Source organism: Dama dama, chromosome 26 (genome assembly GCF_033118175.1).
Source record: "Dama dama isolate Ldn47 chromosome 26, ASM3311817v1, whole genome shotgun sequence".
Taxonomy (NCBI): Eukaryota; Metazoa; Chordata; class Mammalia; order Artiodactyla; family Cervidae; genus Dama; species Dama dama.
Genome location: NC_083706.1, coordinates 48,892,990 through 48,914,260, shown reverse-complemented (window position 1 = coordinate 48,914,260; position 21,271 = coordinate 48,892,990). Strand labels below are relative to the sequence as shown.

The window sequence follows — 21,271 nt, the reverse complement described above, 5'->3', positions numbered from 1 at the left end:
AGCGGGCAGTGGTACAGTGTCAAAGTCCACTGAAGACTCAATGCCTAGGCTTCAGGGTAGATTTCTCCAGAGTTATGGGCTGGTCAGTGTAGGACGTATCCTGCAGCACATGGTGTCTGGTATTTGTATATAAATTAAGTTTCTGTAAATAGAACCATGTGAAATGCAGCAGAAAAGACCACTGAAAAGACTCTTCCAGCAAATCTGCATGTGAGGGGAAGGGTCATTTCCTAATTTATCTGCTTTTTAGCATTTCAAATGGTATGTAAGGTGAGCCACACTGAATAAACCCTGTACATGTGTCTTATTTGTACAGAGCGTGCATCTGCACGATGATCGGCAGAGCACATGCGAGTGCTCAGGGCCCCTGTCTGAATGACCCTGTCTAAAGTGCTCACTGAGTGTGCCAAGCTGGCTCCTGCAGGCCTGTGAGTGCTGCTAGTATGTGAGCAGGAAACAGAATTTAAGCAGCTTATCGCAGAGACTGGCTGACCTTTCACCAGGACTGTAGCATGAAGCCAGCTGGTTCATGAAAAGCCAAGCCTGCCCTCAGCTCCTGTAGCAGACTCTCCCCGCCCCTGGGTGCTCCAGTGAGACGGCATGACCTCCTGGCTGCCCGAACCCAGGCCCCATCTCAAAACTACTCTTTCTATTCAGCTTCCTCTTCCAGATGCTCTCCCCTCTGCATGGAACTCTGAGGGCAGGTGTCTTCCCCGCTGAAGGAGGGTCTCTGTCACGTCCTGAGCACTGAGTGTAAGCCCCTCATCCACAGGGAACCGCAGACAATTATGACCACAGCTGAGCGTCAGACAGAGCTCTATCTGTCACCTTCCAGGAGAACGAAAGCCAACACGGGGAAAGTGTAAAAGACACTCCTATATCCGAGGCTGTGAACAGCAGGACTTGGGCTATATGCTCAAATGTGTGCAGCCTCACCAAACGGCAGGCTCCTGTGGTTGGTTCCAAGACCGTGCCCATCAGGACTGCGTGAGTTGATAACACCTGCTCCACCACTCGGAGAGAGAAGCCGTCAGAGAACCAGAGGTGGCTACCGTGAGCAAGCACCACTGCTTTAGAGGTAAAAATCTAGACTGAGAGAAGTCAAGCGAGTCCCCACGTTCAGGGCCTGAGGTGGGATCAGAGCCCCTCGTCCTGCTCCTCGTGGGGAGGAGCAGAGCCCCTCTGTTTGAGAATGATCAGGGACAGAAGTCTGTGAACCATGCAGGGTTCCTCTGGCTCAGAAACCAGAGATTTTTCAGAGCCTGTATTTACATAATTGCAGGCAGGCTTTTTTGAGAACAGTCACAGATGAGTAACTGGCAGACTAATTATAAATCATTCTAATCTATTAATAATCAAAATAGGGTCCCCTGACCAGAAAGCACTTAAATTAATTTGAGATGCTACAAATATTTCAAATTTGTAAACTAGAATTTTAAAACCTTGTACCAGATTTTAACTCAGACCAGGCTTCCAGGCACAGAGCCCTGCACGGCACTTGTGAGAGAGGAAAGCTGAAATGCACAGGTTTTCCACCCTGGGGTGGGGCAGGTTTGAGAAACCAGGCTTTGCGGGCACAGGGTCGTGTCAGTGACATCATTCTCTAAGCAGGGGCTGACAGGATGAGAGCTGGCCTAGGGCCAGTGAGACTGGGTTTCAGTTCTGATTTCTGAGTCCTGATTGGTCCTGTTAATAATGTCTCTTTATCCGGGCACGGGACCAAGAGGAAAACCGTGAGGATAACGAGATGGTGGACGTGCTCTGTGAACACGAGGCATCACGGCCCCGCAATCATCCTTGCTCTGGTGGCTTCTTTCCTCCCCACACCAGCGACAGGATGTGCCCTTTCTCCTGCGACACCTCACACACCTTCCACCCTGACTGAGGAAGCTGTACCTTTTCCAAACCGTGTCAGCAGGCACACCTGACATGCTGGAATCAACTACTTACCATTCTGTCCTCCCACTGTTAACAGAGGGTGTGGGCTCATGACAAACCAGTTGACATGCGTGAACACACCTGGCAAGTCATCTTCATCTTCACTGAAAACATTCGGGTTGAAGACAGGTAAATTAACGTAGTCCATGGAAATCTTCCGAACCTCCGGGAGATAGATGGTCATCTGCCGCGGCTGGAGATGCAGGAGGCTGGTTTTGTAGATTACTGGTGGGGAGGAGGGGGGACGCACAGTCAACAGAGATGCGGCAGAGGACAGCCAGGGCGCCAGCAGGGCCCCTCGCGGGAAGGGAGATAGGGCCACAGCAGCTCTGCCGTCACAAGACAGATCTCGTGCAGGCAGAGCCCAGGGCCCAAGGGCAGCCCTTCCAGGCACAAGACCGCCAACCCCTAACCTGGACACAGCGTGGACGCGGGCATGACAAACAGCCAGACACAAAAAATTCTTGGTCTACACAACAGATTGCCCAATCACTCTGCCAGTGCTTTGTCTATAGAACCACACACATTTCACATGTTAAAGACAAATTCTGTTTTGGAATGAGCTGGGTATGATAAATTTATTTTTAAAAAACTGTATTTGTAATCAGAAGGATAATTTAGTGAAAATAGTTATGATAACCACAATGCTAAGCTCGGGGAATAAAATTCTGCTTTTATTCAGGACTGAATTCTTGTCTGACTTACTTTAAACATCAGGATAGAGACTTACAGGGAACTGCCACATGCTTTCTATAAAAGGGCCGAGTAAACGTGAGCAGGCAGAGCTACTCACTTGAGTTGGGTACAGAGAGAGCCAGAAGCTCTGGGTTCCTGCCCGGCTCTGTCCTCCCCTGGTTCCATTTTCTCCAATGTCTCAATCTTCCAACAGACATGACATTTAACTGGTCCTCGAAAAAGTCTATAAAGATTTACCACTAAAAACTGCACTAACAGTCAGCTAACTTGTTCTTATAGCCTCTAATGCTCTCTTCTTGACTTTCCTCAGAAGTATCTTTTGCCTCAAGAACCTAAAGACACTGGTACCAAAATCTGCCCACAGTAAAAGGCCAGAAATCAAAATGACCAGAAAACCTATCAGAGCTTTTGGCTATTTTTTGTCATTTTCATCACCTAGGGTTTATATTAAAAAAAAATGAAAAAAATGAAAGTACCACTGGCAAAATGAAAAAAATGAAAGTACCACTGGCAAAAAAAAAAAAAAAAAAACCAATTTGAACAATAATTTTATTCTTCACTAAATCATGGTGGCTAGAGTCAAACTTTGGAGGGAAAATACATGCTAATCTTTTGGTGTCGTGAGAGCTCACTGTTAGCTTAGGCCACTGGAGGTTGAAATTGATTCCTGAGTCTGAGTTCTGATGGGGGTGCAGTGCTTACCTGCACCGAGGTTGGTTGGCAGGAAAGCAGCCAAACCCACGATCTTAAATTTGGTTCCCCAGATATTAGACGTGACCTGAGCAAGATAGTTGTGCTGTGGGAAAAAGGAAGAAGAATCACAATTTGTTTGCATATTTTCTATCAACCACTTAAGAAGTAAGAATGCGAACGCTTTTTACTTAAAAAGCTGCTGGTGGCCACTGATGGAAACGCTCGCTCTCTGGGTGAGTCCACCGTGTCAGACCAGATGCTGAAGAGAGCATACCGCCCTGTTTTCAGACGCTGGCTCTCGGGCTGTGGTTCTCGGGCCGGGAGCAATGGGTGGATGGATCCCAGTGTGTCCATGCATGGGGAGGTTAAAAGGTCACAAGAGTGACTTGGGCACCCTTTGTTTCACTTCTCCTTTTGCCCGGTCACTTGAACCACAAGGTTACCAAGCTCTGACTCTGTTGTTAGCCTTGATATTTCTCCTGGAAACATCAGTTGCACTGATACCCGTGTGTCCTGAGACCACCCAATCATCTGTTTCTCCATTTGATTAAATTTCAAAATATTTTAAAAGTTATCACTGTGCCCCAAACCACACAGATACATAGGCTGTGTGTGTGTGTGTGTGTGTGTGTGTGCGCGCGTGCACACACACAGGTACAAAGGCAATAATAAAGATGAATAAAATCCAGCTCCTCAAGAAAAGGGAACCCTCCAACACTGCTGGTAGAAACGTAACCTGGCACAGCCACTGTGAGAAACAGTATGGAGGTTCCTCAAAAAACTAAAAATTGAAATACCATATGATTCAGCAATTCCATTTGTGGGTACTGTATGAAAAGAAAACCCTCAAAACACTAATTTTAAAAGGTATGTGCACTTCTAATGTTCACAGCAGTATTATTTAAAAAATCCAAGACACGAAGGCAACCTAACTACCCAACAATAGACCATGGATAAAGAAGCTGTGGTAAAATGTTACACACACACTGAAATATTACTCAGCCATAAAAAGAATGAAATATTAGCCATTTGCTATAACATGAATAGACCTGGAGGGTATTTGCTAAGTGAAATATGTCAGACAAATACTGCATGATTTCACTTTACACGACTGCAAAAAAACAAAACAAATGAACAACATAACAAAACAGAAACAGATTCATGGGAAACAAACAGGTGGTTGCTGGGGGGTGGCAGTGGGGGGTTGGAGGGTGATGAGTGAAACAGGTGAGGGAGATTGAGAGCTACAACCCCAGTTACAAAATAAATACTTTCAGGGATGAAATGTACAGCATGGAGAATATAGTCAATAATATTGTAATAACTTTGTATGGTGACAGCCAGTAAGCAGACTTATCATAGTGACCGTTTAACAATGTATAAAAATACCAAATCACTATGTTGTATACCAGGAACTAACAATAGTATTGTAGGTCAATTATAGTTAAAAACAAAAACCTATATACACACATATGTATACACACATACACTCAGCTTATAACCCAAGGGAGGAGATAAGGCTTGTAGTTATTCACACACAAGGGAGTCACCGAGAAAGGATAAGGGAGCATCAACAGGATGCACTGGGCTTATTGTGGCTAAGCCAGGGAAGGCAGGCTTTGGACAGAGGTGGTTATACCTGGAAACCTGAAGAAAGAAACTACGGGGAGGAGACAAGAAGGTAGGCCCACTGACCAGGAGATACAGGCAGAAAGTGGGAAGAGGGCAGTCAACCGCAAGGCAGTGACCCCGGGGTGAAGGGGGCCAGGCCGGCCAGACTGTGGGGCTGCGACCGGGGCTGGGGTCCTAGGACACTGGGAGTCACTGAGGGGCCAGGAGCGGCTAGGGGGTCCTGCGGTGGATGTGAGGAGATGTCTCACGCAGAGCTGCCTTGGAGAAGGCTCTCATGGCAGCTGCAGGGATCCCTGAGGTGGGAGGGAGGCCAAGTGGGACAAGGAGGCAGCAAGGGCCCTGAGGGGCTGCCATCCCAGGCACGGAGATGGTCCCCAGGGCTCAGCCGCCCTCACGCACGTGCAAGGAGGGAGGGCAGCGGGGCTCTGATACCTGAGTGATGTCTTCAAAGGGGAACTCCCTCCGTGCCAGGCTGGGTGAGCCGATGGACGGCTTGCGCATAGGCAAGCGAGGAGAGCGCGAGAGCTCCTGAGCAGCGCGCGACAGCTTGGGGGACTTCCGGGCTTCGATGTTGATCCTGCAGAGACCAGGCCGGGGTCAGGCACCCACCAGTGGGCCCCCCGGCCCTCTTCACTCTCGAGCAGCCCCCGTGGATGCCACACTCTCAGGGGCGGGGCCCTTAATTTAATCAAGCCCATTCCACCTGCTTTTTTGCCTTATGAACGTGAGGAAAGGACAAAATTGTATGTGGAATAGTATATATTTAAAAATAAGCTGCAGTTACATCAAGTGATTCATTTGTAAGGAACTTTTACTTGAGGCTTCGCTGGTGGCTCAGATGGTAAAGAATCTGCCTGCATTGCAGGAAACCTGGGTTTGATCCCTGGGTCAGGAAGATCCCCTGGAGAAGGGAATGGCTACCCCACTCCAGTATTCTTGCCTGGAGAATTCCAGGAACAGAGAAGCCTGGCAGGTCCCAGTCCATGAGGTCACAAAGAGTTGTACACAACTGAGCAACTAACACTTTCACTTGAGAATTAACTTTCACTTTCTACTAATAGTGGGCTTCCCGGGTGGCTCAGTGGTAAAGAATCCACCTGCAGTGCAGGAGACATGGGTTCAATTCATGAGTCAGGAAGATCCCCTGCAGAAGGAAATGGCAACCCACTCTAGTATTCTTGCCTGGGAAATCCCATGGATGGAGCAGCCTGGTGGGTTGCAGTCCAAGGGGTTGCAAAAGTGTTGGATGCTACTTAGAGACTAACCAACAACAACAAATAGTGTGTTTAGAAATGTGTTCTTGCCAAGGGTTTACAAAATTAATCCTGGGGAAAATGGCGGGTGGGAAGAGTTATTTCTCACCTGAAGGCCATAACAACTTCACAGGTCCTAACACACATGATGTTTGGATTTCAACAGACTGACCTAGCATTTCGCCACTATATTTAACTAAACTATCAGATCTAAAGTTTTCCTTCAGTTTCCGTGGTTATGACATGGGGGACATGTGTTTAATGCCAATCTGCCCCAGAGAGTATTATAAGGATGAATATGGTAAGGCTGATGCCATTCTATGAAGGAAAAGCACTGAGCCTCACATATATGGGCTTGAGGACTTGATAAGACATCTAGGGCTGAGGAGGACGGAGCTGGTTAAAGCTCGATGTTGAGGACAACCAGCCTGGCTGCCGGGTGGGGGGATTCACTGGGAGATGGCAGGAAGGAGGGCCGCAACACCCAGGAATGTTAGAGGATAGTTAGAGGTGAGAGTCTTAGTGAGGATCAATGTACCCTTTAAGGAAATCGGTGTCCAGGTCAGGGAGTTGGGACGGGGAGTGCCGGTTTCTTATCTATAACAACATAGGCCCTTCCATATACTCTCAGTGTTTTGCCATTCCTTAGGACAAACTTGAGGATTATTTTTTAGCTCACTACTTCCCCCCCATTATAGGGGGGAATGCCTATAGAATTATAGGCATGAAATTTGACATTTTCTTTAACACATTATATACACTGTAAACCTCTTCCTTACTCTTCTCAAAGTAAAACATAAACCAAGACTGAGAAAGGAGTAAGGCAGGGCTGTCTGCTGTCACCCTGTTTGTTTAATCCACACACTGAGCGCATCATGAAAAATGCCATGCTGGATAAGTTATAGGCTAGAATCAAGATAGGTGGGAGAAACATCAAAAACCTCAGATATGCGGATGATACCACTCTGATGGCAGAAAGTGAAGAGGAACTAAAGAGCCTCCTGATGAGGGTGAAGGAGGAGAGTGAAAGAGCTGGCTTAAAAACTAAATATTAAAAAAACTAAGATGATGGCATCTGGCCCCATCACTTTATGGCAAATAGAAGGGGAAGGTGGAAGTGGTGACCGATTTCCTTCTTGTGGGCTCTAAAATCACTGCGGATGGTGACTGCAGCCATGAAATCAGAAGACATTTGCCTCTTGGCAGGAGAGCTATGACAAACTTAGACAGTGTGTTGAAAAGCTGAGACACTGCTCTGCCGACAGAGGTCCATAGTCAAGGCTATGGTCTTCCCAGTGGTCACATACAGTTGTGAGAGCTGGACCACCAAAGAATTGATGCCTTCAAACTGTGGTGTCGGAGAAGACTTCTGAGAGTCCCTTGGACTGCAAGGAGATCAAATCAGCCAATCTTAAGGGAAATCAACCCTGAATACTCATTGGAAGGACTGATGCTGAAGCTGAAACTCCTGTATTTTGGTCATCTGATGCAAACAGCTGACTCAGTGGAAAAGTCCCTGATGCTGGGAAAGATTGAGGGCATAAGAATAAGAAGACATTAGAGGATGAGACAGCTGGATGGTATCACCAATGCAATGGACGTGAACTTGGACAAACTTTGGGAGATGGTGAGGGACAGGGACGCCTGGTGTGCTGCAGGCTGTGGGGTTGCAGAGTTGGACCCGACTGGGCAACTGAACAACAACAATTTGACATTCTCTTTAACATGTTACATACACTGTAAACCCTCTTCCTTACTCTTCTCAAAGTGGAAGATAAAACAAGCTCCCTGTCTGTGACCCCCATGGCACCCACCATTGGTGCTGATCCCTGGAAGTTCTGCGTGCTTTGCAGACCTCCTCCTGGACTCCTTTTTCTGTCGCAAAGGAGAGGATGAGGGAAGCTGGAACAGCTGCAGGCAGGCCTTCTGGATGAAAGGCGGGCACGCCCGCTGCCTGTGCCCCTCAGCCGTAGGTTTCAGCAGGACTCTGGCACAGACACACACCCCTGACACACCTCCAGAGACGCGCGGCGGGAGCACGCTCCCACGCGTCCTGGTTACCTTGGGAGTTTGGGGGACTTGCTCGCTCGGGAGACTTTGGGGGACTTCTTGGCAGCCCAGTCATCGCTCAGTTCAATGTCGCTGGAGTCGGAGCAGTTGCAGCTGTCGATCATGGTGGAAATCAAACTGTTTCCATAGATTTCATCTGGTGAGACACCGAGCAACAACATTTAGGGGAGTGACACCGATTAGCCCCCAGCAGTGGTTGTTACTGGAAACCAGAGGACAGACTGACTCCACAGGCCATCATTTTTAGTCTAGAGGTTGAAACAGGAAGGAGCAGGACAGTTTTCCTTCTACATTTTCATTCTATTCCAGTTTCTAAGCAAAAGTGAGTAATTACTTCTACTCCTATCAACGTGGGTATGAACTAAAATGCCTCTGGAATGTACAAAACAGCCTGGCCCCATTTACTGTGTGGAAAGCTGGAGCCAAAACGGCTGTGCAAGTCTTGCGCCACAGGATACCCCCAGCATAGGTCCGCGTCCACGCAGGCTCTCAGCAGCCCTGGAACCCAGGCCATGCAAGGGGCTTGCTGACTCAGGGCCCCCCACCCCTGTCAGTGTCCCCTGTGGGCCTGCTGCTGACCCGGGACCTAGGAAGACCCCCCCGTGGGTTCCAGGCCTGCTTTCAGCAATGGTTGGAAGAGGACTCCAGCAGCAGGACACCGAGTGGCAGCTGTGGACTCCACGGAGGGGCCCGTTTGGGACCCAGCCGGCCACTAGGCAAGAGACGCGGGGCCCCAGGCCGAAGGTGACGTGCAGGGAGCGGGCCGTCATAAAGCCACAGAATGGATGGAGTTCATGTTAGACTTTTCCCCCAAAATATCCTTCTCGTTTGCTGACCTCCTCATCCCTTGGACTCCAAGAGCATTACCTGGCAAAGTAATAAAAAGGCCAAATGAAATTATTTCTAGAACATGAGAGATCTGATCATTCAAAAGGGCTACTTACATCTACAAGGATGAGTCTGTTCATCCAAACCAGCCTCTAGGTCTCTGAGCACATGGGGGTGACATCTGCGGACAGGGGCCTATCAGAAGCCATGGGAGGCAGAGCAGAACAGCCGGGAAGGGAGGCCACTGATGCCCCATCTGCGTCACCACCGCAGCCTCAAACTGCTGTCCAGACTGGGAAACACAACTCCTGCACCCAGCAAGCCCCAGTGCTGGGCATTCGAGCCCCATCACCTGCCCTGAGTAGTGCTTTATCTATAATTAGTCCACAGGACGCTTCCACGTGTTCCTGAGCACAGAGCCAGTCCACTGACCTGAGCAAGTTCTGCAACACCCCATCCACTCAACGCTGACCTACTTGTGCAGGCCAGGATTTCACCGTTGCTATGGGATTCACCACTTGCTCTTTTTCTCACTACTGTCTTAGTTTGTTCGGGCTGCTATGACAATATACCACATACTGGGTGGCTTATAAACAACAGAAATTATCAAGTCTTGCAGTTTTAGAGGCTGGAAGTACAAGGTCAGGGAGCCAGCATGGCTGGGTTCCAGTCCTGCCCTCTTCGGCGTTGTGGACTCTGGGCTTCTCACTGTGCGCTCATGTGGCAGGAGGGGCCAGTGATCTTACTGCAGCCCTTTTTATAAGGCACTGAGCTCATGATATAAAGGCCCTGCCCTCTCGAACTAAGCACCTCCTCAAGGGCCCATCTCCTAATACTACTGCCATTTCAACCAGCTGAAACCAAACTGTCAAACCAAAGTGTCAGTGAGTTATTTTTTCACAGCGAAAATGCTCAGAGCAAAGGTGTCTATGGAGTGAAGCTTATGGCAAAAATACCTCATATGGGCTTAGACAACAGAAATTTACTTTCTCAGTCTGGAGGCCGGAAGTCTGGGATCAGCGTGCCAGCAGGATCAGGTTCCGGTGAGGGCGCTCTTCCTTCCTGCTGATGGTCCCTCCTCACTGTGTCCTTACAGGGCGTGTGGAAAGACCAGAGACCTTGCTCCTCCTTCCAAGGCCACGGTCCTACTGGATTAGGACCCCACCCTTACAGCCTCCTTCAATCCTAACTGCCCCTAAAAGCCCTGTCTCCAAACATGGTCCGCAGCACCCCAGCCTGCTGCCCTGCTCAAATTCTTGTCACTCTCCCGTGCAAGATACACTCGCCCCGTCCAGACAGCCCCCAAGTCTTCGGCCTCATTCCAGCATCAACACTCTCGTCTAAAGCCCAAGGTCCTGTGTAAACGTCATCTAAGTCAGATGTGGAGGAAAGGCAATGTAAAACTCACACTGAGGCAAAATTCCTTTCCAGCTGTGGAGCCGTGGAAGCAGACAAACTATGTGTGTCCCAAATAGAGCTGTGAGGATAGGCGCAGGGGAGAGTCCGTCCAAAGGGAGAAGAGAGAGGGAGGAGGGAAAGGGAGGCTCCAGGGAGGACTGTGGCAGGGAGCACCTGAGTACACCCACGGAGACCAGTCTGGGGGAGCTCCTGGAAGGAAGGGCTGGCCCATCATGCTAGATCTCCATGGATGAGTGGGACATTCCTCTCGGCAGTCAGCTAGAGCAGCTAATGGTAGATGAGCGAGGGGCAGAAGTAAGATTCTAGAGGGAAGCTGAACAGGCTAAAGGTTCAGAAGCTTTAATTCTCTTGTTCCCTCTGAGAGGGGCAGAGACAGCACTCCACTACCACCTTCCGATTGTCTCCACAGCACATAAGGTCCTCAGTGAACACCTGGTAAGTAACCCGCAGGGGCAGCTTCTGGCTGCCTCTCATCACAGCCCTGACCCCACAGAGCCCTACGGAATGCTGTCACAACCCCGGCAGAAGGAGCATTTAGAGAAGCCTTAACTTTTAACAGAGAAATAGAGCGGCTTCAGGGATGCTCCTTGCCAGCTGAGGCCAGTTTACGTTTCATCCACAGGCCCCACCTCTGCACGGGGCGCCGTGCCCCGGGAGAGGGCCCCACCTGATCGGCCGTCTGTCCGCGGGTCCATGATGACGAACTCAGGCCGCAGCTTGCTGACGCGCCGGCCCTTGAGGATGGGCACCAGCCCGCCCAGGTGCTCCAGGTAGAGTGTGTAGCATGGGCCGCCCACCTCCGGGTCGTCCTCCGTGCGCTTCATGGTGCAGTGCAGCCGCTCGCTGCCGGCCGACGGGTAGCTGACGAAGTCCCGCATGTTGTTGGGGTCTGGAATTGGGGGCTGGAGGCAGGACACGGAAGGAAGAGCGTGTGGGCATCACCGGTGACTCTGCACTGGCTGCGGCTCAGGGACTCATGGCTCTGGGGACACATGGGACTCTCCCAGGAGCTTTCAGAGAGACCTCAGCCAGGACCCCACCTCAGACACTGGAACTGGAACCTGCAGGTAGGCCTGGGCACAAGCATGTTCTCAAAACTCCCCTGGCAACTTGAATGTGCAGCCAGGGTTGAGAATCGCTACTGCAGAAAGGAGACTGTAAACCAACTCCGGGCAGGGGGGAATCATAACAGGTTCTAAAACTCTGATGTTTTAGAGCAAAAGTAACCAACAAGCCAACTTGATACTTAGAAGCAAAGACAGAAAACAAAAAAAAGAGAATATTGTACAGAAAAGAACCTAAGAAGCAGAGGCAGGCCCAGAGAGTAGGAGGGAAAGCTGCCTTTAAACAGTGACTGGCAGCACTGTCCACCCACTCCAAGAACAGACTAGCTCCCAGGTTACAGCCAGGTTACAGCTGGCAGCCAGTGCTACGCGGGGTCGGCCTCCTGAGCACAGGGGTGAGGAGAGCAGACCCTAGGATCGAACGGGGCTCCATCCTGACCACTCCCGTAACCGTGGATGAAGAGCTACCTGACTTCCAGGGACAGGGGTCCTGCTCTCGCACATGGGATCACAGCAGCGGCTGCCAGTGAGTCAGGACTGAACGGACAGACTGGTCATTGGGAGGGCCACGGCAGTCAGGCTCGGGATGCTACCATTGCCACAAGAGGCTCACATCCATCACCCAGGACCAATCCCCCTTGGACACGGAGGCAAGGGGTGGACCGCATGAGGGAGGACCACGGCGCACTCTGGGCACTGCCTGACTGGTGCTCTGCTTGCAGACTCTCGCCCATCTCCCTGACCCCACCCCTCCTCCCCGCAGTCCTTCGGGGGCGGGTGGGCAGGGTGAGGGGAGGAGGAGGAGGAGGCGGGGGGGGGGGGGGCGGGCGCTTCACCTTGATGGTGGGGATGAAGGCAGTGGAGAGGTAGGAGCAAAGGCGGGGGGGTAGGGTCAGCTTGCTGACATCCTTGTCCTCGCGCAGGGCGCTGGCGATGGCCTGCTGGCACAGCAGCTGCAGGCTGGACACCCGGTGTTCCACACGCACCACGTACAGGGCCGGTCCCGATGCCATCAGCAACCGCGAGTCCCGGTGTCCCCAGCATATGGAGACGATGGGGCGCTGCCGGGGAGGGGAGGGAGGGCGAGCGTCAGCCTGGGCTCTTGGGAAAGCAAACCGAGGTTACGCACCCCGTGTCGAGCAAAACAAAGTCATCTCACAGATTTGTAGCATGTTGGTTTTAAAAAGCACAATAGAGAACATTAAATCCATATGATAAGAGTCAGTACTGTCGATGAATAGCAGTTAGGTCCCCAGGCCAGAGCCCAAAGCACCACAACAGTATTACAAAATTCTTTCACATGGATTACCTCATTAAATTTGGTGACAAAAAACCTACCTGAACTTCATATAATGACATTTCTGCCAGGGGATGCACTTAGCCTGGGGTACAGTAACCCCTTTTCCTTACTGAGGCCCTGCTACTTGGATCCTTAAGTAACCAGTAGCAGTCCAAGGCTTGGAGGAGAAGTGAGGAAGCAGACCAGATGGTTCATCACTTTGGTCCTGACAAGGAGCATTTCAGAGTCAGGTCAACATTGAATTCAAGTCACAAGCTTGTGACCCGGGGAATATTATATAACCCTGGAAGTCTAGTACTTTTTCATGAGTAAAATAGGGGTTGTGAGGATTAAAGGAGACAAAAGATAACAGTGCTGCTGGGACCCATCACAGGTGACAACACACAGATTCTCAGCTATCCTTGAGCTGACGGGGCAGGAAAGGGCAGAGGGAGGAACATCGTTTCTGTGGCAGCTGCTCTAGGGGTCTGTGGACGTGACTTGCTTTGAAAAGAGAGGATGATAGCTAAACATGGGAGTCAGAAACTGGTTGTGTTGGGGAAAAGAAATCCAAAGCTCAGGGGTCCCATCAGCCGAGAAAGAAAGAAAGAGGTGGAGGGCTGTGATGGAGAAGCAGCGAGAGAATCTGCTCCTTCTTATCCAGGCAGATGGAGTCCTAACTTAATGGAGTCCTGAGGGGCTGCCAGGATCAGAAGCAGGGACACCAGATCTTGCATATGAAACAGACAGGAGGAGAACCTTCATGACACTTCAGTGACAATCGTCGAGATAAAAGGAACACATGAAGATACTAGCTTAAAACAGCCTCCAGGGTCAGCTAATTCTGGTTTCAAATTCAAAACAAAATGCAAGGCTGAAGATAATTCATCTTTCATTGCCATCACAGCAAGGCCGGGCAGCCGCAGCGTGGGACCACAGCCGTGGTCCCCTGGAGGAGGCCCATGGGGCCTGGCACTCAGTCTGGGGGCTTCAGACTACTTCCAAGATGGGCCTCCTTCCTTATAAGAGGATCTCTCACAGAGGGCAGACCCAACAGAGGACACGGTTAACTAACAGCAAGACATGATCACTGCCGAAGACAAGGCAGACAACACACACAAAAACATCCCCTCTAAACTTCTTGGCATCAGCAACTACCTCCCCATTAGTGCAGTTTAGGACAAAAGTTCTTTTAGTAGCATAACCATGCTTAGTCACACTATAATATATTAAGTGTATCAAATCCACACCGTGTACACCTTAAACTCACAAAGTGTTCATATCAAATAAATCGTAATAAAGCTGGAAATAAATAAGAAAACTAACACACACGACAAAACCCTTTTATACCTTGTGTATACTTGCACAGGTCTCACATGTCATCCTCCTCTTTACAAGGCTCATCTCCCGCTGGTGCTCACCTTCGTGTGCTGTTCACTGTGTCCCAGCCTACAGAGCCCTCACTACAAGTGCTGTGTTGTCTCAGAAAGCACGGGAGTCAAGGTGGCGGCAGAGACACAGACAGGGTGGTCATGCCCACAGACAGCATGGGGGCGCCTTGATTCAGCGGCCTCGCCCTCAGCAATTTCTGGGGCCCCGTCTGTAGGTAGAACAGGCATTCCCTGGTCTCCCCCAACCCAGCCTCACGCACGGGGCGTGTCTTCTCCAGGCACGCCCCCCCTCCCAGGATCAGCTGCAGCTGAAGAGGACTGTGTCTGCCCAATATTCTCTTCCAGCAAACCTGGATATACATGCCTCCCACAGATGATGTTTTTGTTTGAACAGCTGTCGTCTGCTAGGGAAAAACTCAGATGCAAATCTGTAGGCTTCATCGCTTTCTCAAATTGCACAAAATGACTATTTTTAGAACCAAAGCTAGAGGTGTGGAGTTGATAATATTCAGATTTTAACCTGTGTAGGTATTTTGCACATAAATCTGAGGCACAAGACGAGACACTGAGCCGCGTTTTGGGAGCATCAGTGTGGTGGGAACCTGGTGCTGTGGTGAGCAGGCTGGACAGACACAGGTGTCCCCAGGCTGGAGACATGCGACGTCCACAGGGAGCTCGGGGAGCAGCTGTGGACGGTTAGCCTGCCCTCTCTCTGTGGCACACACCAGCCCCTTACGAGGAGGGGGCGGAGTCTGCCCCCTCAGCCTCCCTGGCCATGGCATCACAGATGGTCAACAGCCAGGTTCAACCCCTTACAGCACGTGAAGAGACGCCAAGGAGCTCCTGACCTCACCTCCTGCTGCCACATGATACATGCCGTGCATCATCACACTCGCCTATGAGCTGTCATCAGTCCGTCAGTGAGTCCCTGTAAAGTGTATGTAGTGGGTTGGACACCTGCTGGGCATCCCTGCTTCATGGGGCTGAGGCTCTGAGGAAGGAGGGGAGACAGGAGGGTCTTGGGCTCTGTGACAGGGACGGACGGTCTGACAGTGTCAGATGGTGACAATACTGCAAGGTAACAGCAGTACGATAAGGGGCCAGAGGAAGAGCAGAGGTCATTTCAGGCAGGGGGCAGAGAAGGCATCCCTGGAGGAAGTCTCAGCAGAGGCCTGACACAAGGGAGCCATGGACGTGGACACAAGGACAATGCCTGTGACTGGAGCCCAAAGCTTCCCACTACTCCACTATCTGTGTGCACTGCATGGGGTCCTCTAAAAACTCAGTGAAGTGAAAGTCGCTCAGTCGTGTCTGAATATTTGCGACCCCCATGGACTATATACAGTCCATGGAATTCTCCAGGCCAGAATATCGGAGTGGGTAGCCTTTTTCCCTTCTCCAGGGGATCTTCCCAACCTAGGGATCGAACCCAGGTCTCCTGCACTGTAGGCGGATTCTTTAGCAGCTGAACCACAAGGGAAGTCCAAGAATACTGGAGTAGGTAGCCTATCCCTTCTCCAGTGGACCTTCCCAACCCAGGAATCGAACCGGGGTCTCCTGCATTGCAGGCGAATTCTTTACCAACTAAGCTATCAGGGAAGCCCCTAAAAACTTAAGGGGAATTAAAAAAAAAAAGCAGGATGTCCTTCCCTTGTTAAAGATGAGCTGTTCAAGCACGGTTAGAGTCAACAGACCACAGAAGGTTCAAACCAGCTACACTGGCCTGAGAGAGAGAAGGTGGCCACCCCGTCACGTGGGTTCTGGGTGGTGAGGCCCTGCTGGGGAGTCAGACCCCGGGAATGTCAGAGGGGCCTCCTGTCACCCAATCATCGGCCCTCCGTTCTGTTGTGCTTTAGTCGCTCAGTCGTGTCTGACTCTTTGCAACGCCATGGACTACAGCCTGCCAGGTTCCTCCATCAGTGAGATTTCTCAGGCAAGAATACTGGAGTGGATTGCCATTTCCTTCTCCAGGGTCCCAACTCAGGGATTGAACCCATATCTCCTGCATTGGCAGGCAGACTTTTTTTTCTTTTACCACTGAGCCACCAAGGAAGCCTGAGCTCCCCCTAAGAAGGTACGTATCTCTTTCAGAGAAAATACACTTCAAATGTTTCAGAGCCCCGGACAGAAGGGGGTATTCAACGTTTGTGCAGGCATGTACACAGAAGGAAAGCCTTCAAGAACAGTTCACTTGTAAACAGACCAAGGTGGTGACTAGTCACCATAAAACTGTGTTGGTTGGTGCCATGGACAGTTCTGAATATTGAGTTACAATGATTTGACCAAAAACTAAGCCACAGTAATAAAAGCTGGCTCAGGACTCATTTACCCAAAGCTCCATTTTAAAAGAACATGCACCATTCTTGAATTTTGTAAGCAGACAACCCCAGAAAGAACTTTTTCATCTATTTACAGCAAACAATGGGAAAAGCATGCCTAAGACAGCTTTGTGAGAATAGGCAGAGTTAATTCTCAACAAAAGGAGGCAAGTACAGTTTTTTCTAAAGGAGTCTCCTTCAAGAGCACAGAAAGTCAGCGACCATAATCACTCACTTTTCACTATCTTTCACTCACTTCACACTTTCTCCCCTTTTAATTTTTTACCCAAATATCTTACATCAATACCTGAACCTTACAGAATATAAGGCGATTCCACCAATCTGCCTTTAATAGAGAAAAAGTTCATAAAGCTAAAACACACAAATCCCCAAAATCCAACAATCCAACCAAACAAAAACACACTGATCTGAATTACTGAAGCCTTTGAACTCCAGTCAGTGATGCTAACCCTCAAACTGTGGTCAGATGATCAGATACACAATTACATATGTGCATACTAAGCCAGTTCCATCATATCTGACTCTTTGCGGCTCGATGGACAGTAGCCCACCAGGCTCCTCTGTCTATGGGATTTCCAAGGCAAGGATGCTGGAGTGCGTTGCCATCCCCTCCTCCAGGGGCTTTTCCTGACCCATGGGTCGAACTCTCGTCTGTGGCGTCTCCTGCATTGGCGGGTGGGTTCTTCATCACTAGAGCCACCTGGGAACCCCCAATTACATAAGATGGTCACAGATAGCAGCTGGTGAGATGGACCATAGACTTTTAAAGTATGACAGGCAGGAAGGAAAGGAAAATGAATTAGAGTGTATTTCCTTCTAAGAGCATCAGCCTCAGGCTTTGCTGTTGTGAGTAACTCAGGAGAATCGGTTTTAAAGCGAGGCTGCCACCAGACTGTGCCGGGCACTGGCTTTGTGCGCAATAACCTACAATCTCATTAACTTGGAAATAAATTATCCGATCTAAACTGCATTTCGTTCTTTTTATAAACAGCCCAATAAGCTGCCTAACTTCCTTCCTGCCATAAAAATGTTCCTGCCTTTGGACAACTTGAACAGCACAGTACAGACACGTGATTCTAGAATCATTACAGACGACAGTTAAGCTGCTGCCACACACAATCGATACTGTACTTGGTTTTTAATAGCATCATTATTTAACTGTATATCATTGAGGCAATTTTTCAATGGCTGAAACACACCCTCAAATGAAAAAAGAGTCAACAATTTATTAAAATGCAGGGACATTATGTGAATATCTTTCTCCAAAGATAGATAAGATAGCCAGTCTGTCTCTTATCCCTGAGCCTCAAATGGCTTAAACTCAGGATCTATGCTAGTTTCATGTGATAGCTGATGAGCGATCTTGCAAATGGCTAAGGTTGTCGAGCCTCTATTGCATTCTAAGCACAGTGAAGATCAGAAAAATAGAGAAACTGTGGTCTTTGACTTTAAGAAAGTAAAACAAGTAAACAAAAAAAGTGTAATATGTGCCAGAGGTATTAAGCACCCTGAAGGTTCACACAGAAGAGGGGCTACAGTCTTTGGGCAGATTTACCAAAGGACATGACAGTGTTGACAACAGAGACGATGGATTTCCCCAAGCTGAAATGGCCGTGAAGGACAGTCTCTGTAGGGGGGATGCAATGCCAGTGGGAAAGGTGCCCTGAGTTGCACAGAACCATGGACGATGCCCAGTGCCCTTGGAGTGTGTTTCAGCACTTCAATTCACAAACACTCTAATAAACATAAAAGATCTTAAGTCAGAAAGGGCTGAAAGCTCCCAAGCTCTCCTACTTGTCTTTCAGTTAGCCTAGAGACAGGAAGCTAGCCTGAGATCTGATTGAGGGCACACAGCCTATTGGTTCAAATATTCAACAGAAAGAACTAAAAAACCGTAACTGTCCATCTGTCAATCCACTGAACACGTATTTACTGAGCACCTATACTAAGTTCCAGGAAATAGACTGGCAGTACGGTCACAGTTACTGTGTAAGCAAGGTAACCTCTTCTTCAATCTCAAACACACAGGGACTCCAGTATCTCCATTTACTTTTCCACACACACTGGCCTCCTGCTAACGGCCTCAACTCTGCTCCACTTCAGTGCTTCCTGGGTTTGCCTCATCACTTGGAACCACTTCACTTCTAAAGCAGGAGTTTGAATTTCCTATCCAAGTGCAGCTTCCCACCCTGTGTTTATCACTTCTTTCTGAAAATGCCTGATTATGACTTTTTTCTTGCCACTCTCAGGTCACAGAGCTTCTTCCCACTCCAACTCCGTGGCTGCCCATTTCTATAACCTTCTTCCCAATTCCCTAAGTTCCTTCGATTCTTCATCTTTCTGCTACATGAATCTCTCCAATTCTTAGTATCAGGCAGCTTGTACCACTTCTGCCTCTAGGGGTTGCAAAGGTGGCCTGGGCAACGTTCAATTTCACTTTAAAACTACACTGCCCTTCTCTGGCTGGGGCGTGATTCCAGCTCGTTACCTTGACTGGCTCCCGTATCACCTTCTATACCCCAGCTCTCAGAGCTCTGAGCTCAGGGCCCAGCTGCACAGGAGCCCCGCAAAATATGTTTGCTTGATGCTTGAACAGATGAACAAATATGCTTATCTGCTCACAGATGATTTTACATCATTGAAAGATACATTTAAATCCTGTAACTTTGGACTTTCCCAGCAGTCCAAAGGTTAAGAATCTGCACATCCACTGCAAGGGGCTCAGGTCCGATCCCTGGTTGGGGAACTAGGATCCCACATGCCATGCAATGCAGCCTATATAAATAAATAAATAAATAAAATTAATACCAATAAACATCTTAAAAAAAAAAACTTCCAACTCAACAACAAAAAACGAGCAATCTAATTAGGAAATGGGCAACGGCCTTGAACAGACAGTTTTCTAAGGAAGTACATGAAAAGATGCTCAATGTAACTAATCATCGGGGATACACAAATGAAAAGCACAGTGAGATCTAACTCATGACCATCTGGATGGCTACCACCAAAAAGCCAGAAAACAAAAGCTGGTGAGGATGTGGGGGGGTCTCTGTGCACTTCTGGTGGGAGTGTAACCTGGAGCACCCACTGTGGAAACAGTATGGAAGCTCCTCAAAAAGTTAGAAACAGAATTACCATATAACCTAGCAATTCGACTTCTGGGCATTTATCCAATAGAACTGAAAGCAGCATCTCAAAGAGATATTTGTATATCCCTGTTCACAGCAGCATTATTCATAATAGCCAAAAGCTGGAAGAAAACCAGACATCCACTGATGGATGAATGGATGAACAAGATGTAGTTGTACACATACAACAGCATATTCTTCATCCTTAAAAAGGAACGCAATTCTGACACAGGCTACAATGTGGATGAAATAAGCCAGACACAAAAAGACAGACACTGCATGGTTCCACTTACATGAGGTATGTAGAATAGTCAAATTCATAGGAACAAGAAGGCATAGTTTCAGTTTTACATGATGAAAATGTTGTGGAGATTGGTTACACAGTAATGCAATACACTTAAAAATGGTTGAGACAGTAAATGTGTATTTTACTACAACTAAAAATATATGTATTTAGATAACTAGCGCCGGCATCTGGATTCCCAAGTGGCTCAGTGGTAAAGACTTCACCTGCCAATGCAGGAGACACAGGACACATAGGTTTGATCCCTGGGTAGGGAAGAGACCCTTGAAGAGGAAATGACAACCCACTCTAGTAATTCTTGCCTGGAGAATCCCATGGACAGAGGAGCCTGGTGGGTTACAGTCCATGGGGTTGCAAAGAGTTGGACATGACTGAGCACACACACAACTATAAATTTCCTGAAATCTGGCACACCTGTCTCTCTGATGAGCTGGGTCAGACTAGAACGTAAGTCCCTAGTTTATTATCACCCCCATCAACCGTCAACTCACTCTCAGACCTGTCTCCACTATACCTCCATGAGAGTGGAATTGTGTCTCCACTATAATTGATCCAGACCAGAAATGAGGCAGTATACAGATTTCTGGGAAATAAGAACAAACAGAAAGGGGTCCACATGTTCTTAAAGACCTTTAAGCTTTTCTACTTATTGTTTAACAATAATTTAAATGTAAAATTTAAATTAATGTAAAAGCATACTACTTAAATGTAAAAGTATACTACTGGCATAACAAACAAAATCAGAGTAAATAAATGAAGATGCACCATTTACTTCTCAGCAAGTTGCTGATTTTTACCTTGGAATGATGATAAACACTAGCTCACTCTGCTTACTCACTGTCCACCATTCGGGAATGGAAATGGATACATTTTGGTTAAAAGGCAAAAACTTCTTTTTCCCTTACTTCTTCTGGTTTATACCCCATGATTTAATTTAGGTCAACAAAAGATTAAAGTCTGCCAAAGATAATTACAACAAGTAGAAGCAGTTCATGAGTACCTAATGGAAGTTGGGGGCAAATTAACACACTGGTGTCACCGCGTGTGTCCAACACACGTCCTTACTTGCACAAGCGTTTCCAGTGTAAAGATGTGCTCCCCACGAACATTGTAGAACTTGACCATGGCACTCTTCAGAAGAGGGCCACTGGGGAGCTCACTGAGCTGGCTTGGGCGTTCCATACCAGCAACTGCCAGGAGGTCTCCCTGCGTGCACCACTGGGCCACCACCTCTGAA

The 21,271-nt window shown here is 48.7% G+C and overlaps 1 protein-coding gene across 3 annotated transcripts in view; it reads right to left on the bottom strand.

The window, feature by feature from the left end:
* The window catches only part of TULP4 (TUB like protein 4), a 187,568-nt gene that overhangs the window by 6,706 nt on the left and 159,591 nt on the right, over positions 1–21,271 (bottom strand). For all 3 annotated transcript variants that reach the window (XM_061130428.1, XM_061130427.1, XM_061130429.1), the window contains exons 7-13: positions 21,100–21,266; positions 12,430–12,654; positions 11,197–11,431; positions 8,274–8,418; positions 5,392–5,536; positions 3,337–3,430; positions 1,951–2,163 (exon numbers count right to left, since the gene is read on the bottom strand). In XM_061130428.1, coding sequence (XP_060986411.1) covers positions 1,951–2,163; positions 3,337–3,430; positions 5,392–5,536; positions 8,274–8,418; positions 11,197–11,431; positions 12,430–12,654; positions 21,100–21,266 — 1,224 coding nt within the window. The remainder of the gene's footprint in view (positions 1–1,950; positions 2,164–3,336; positions 3,431–5,391; positions 5,537–8,273; positions 8,419–11,196; positions 11,432–12,429; positions 12,655–21,099; positions 21,267–21,271) is intronic.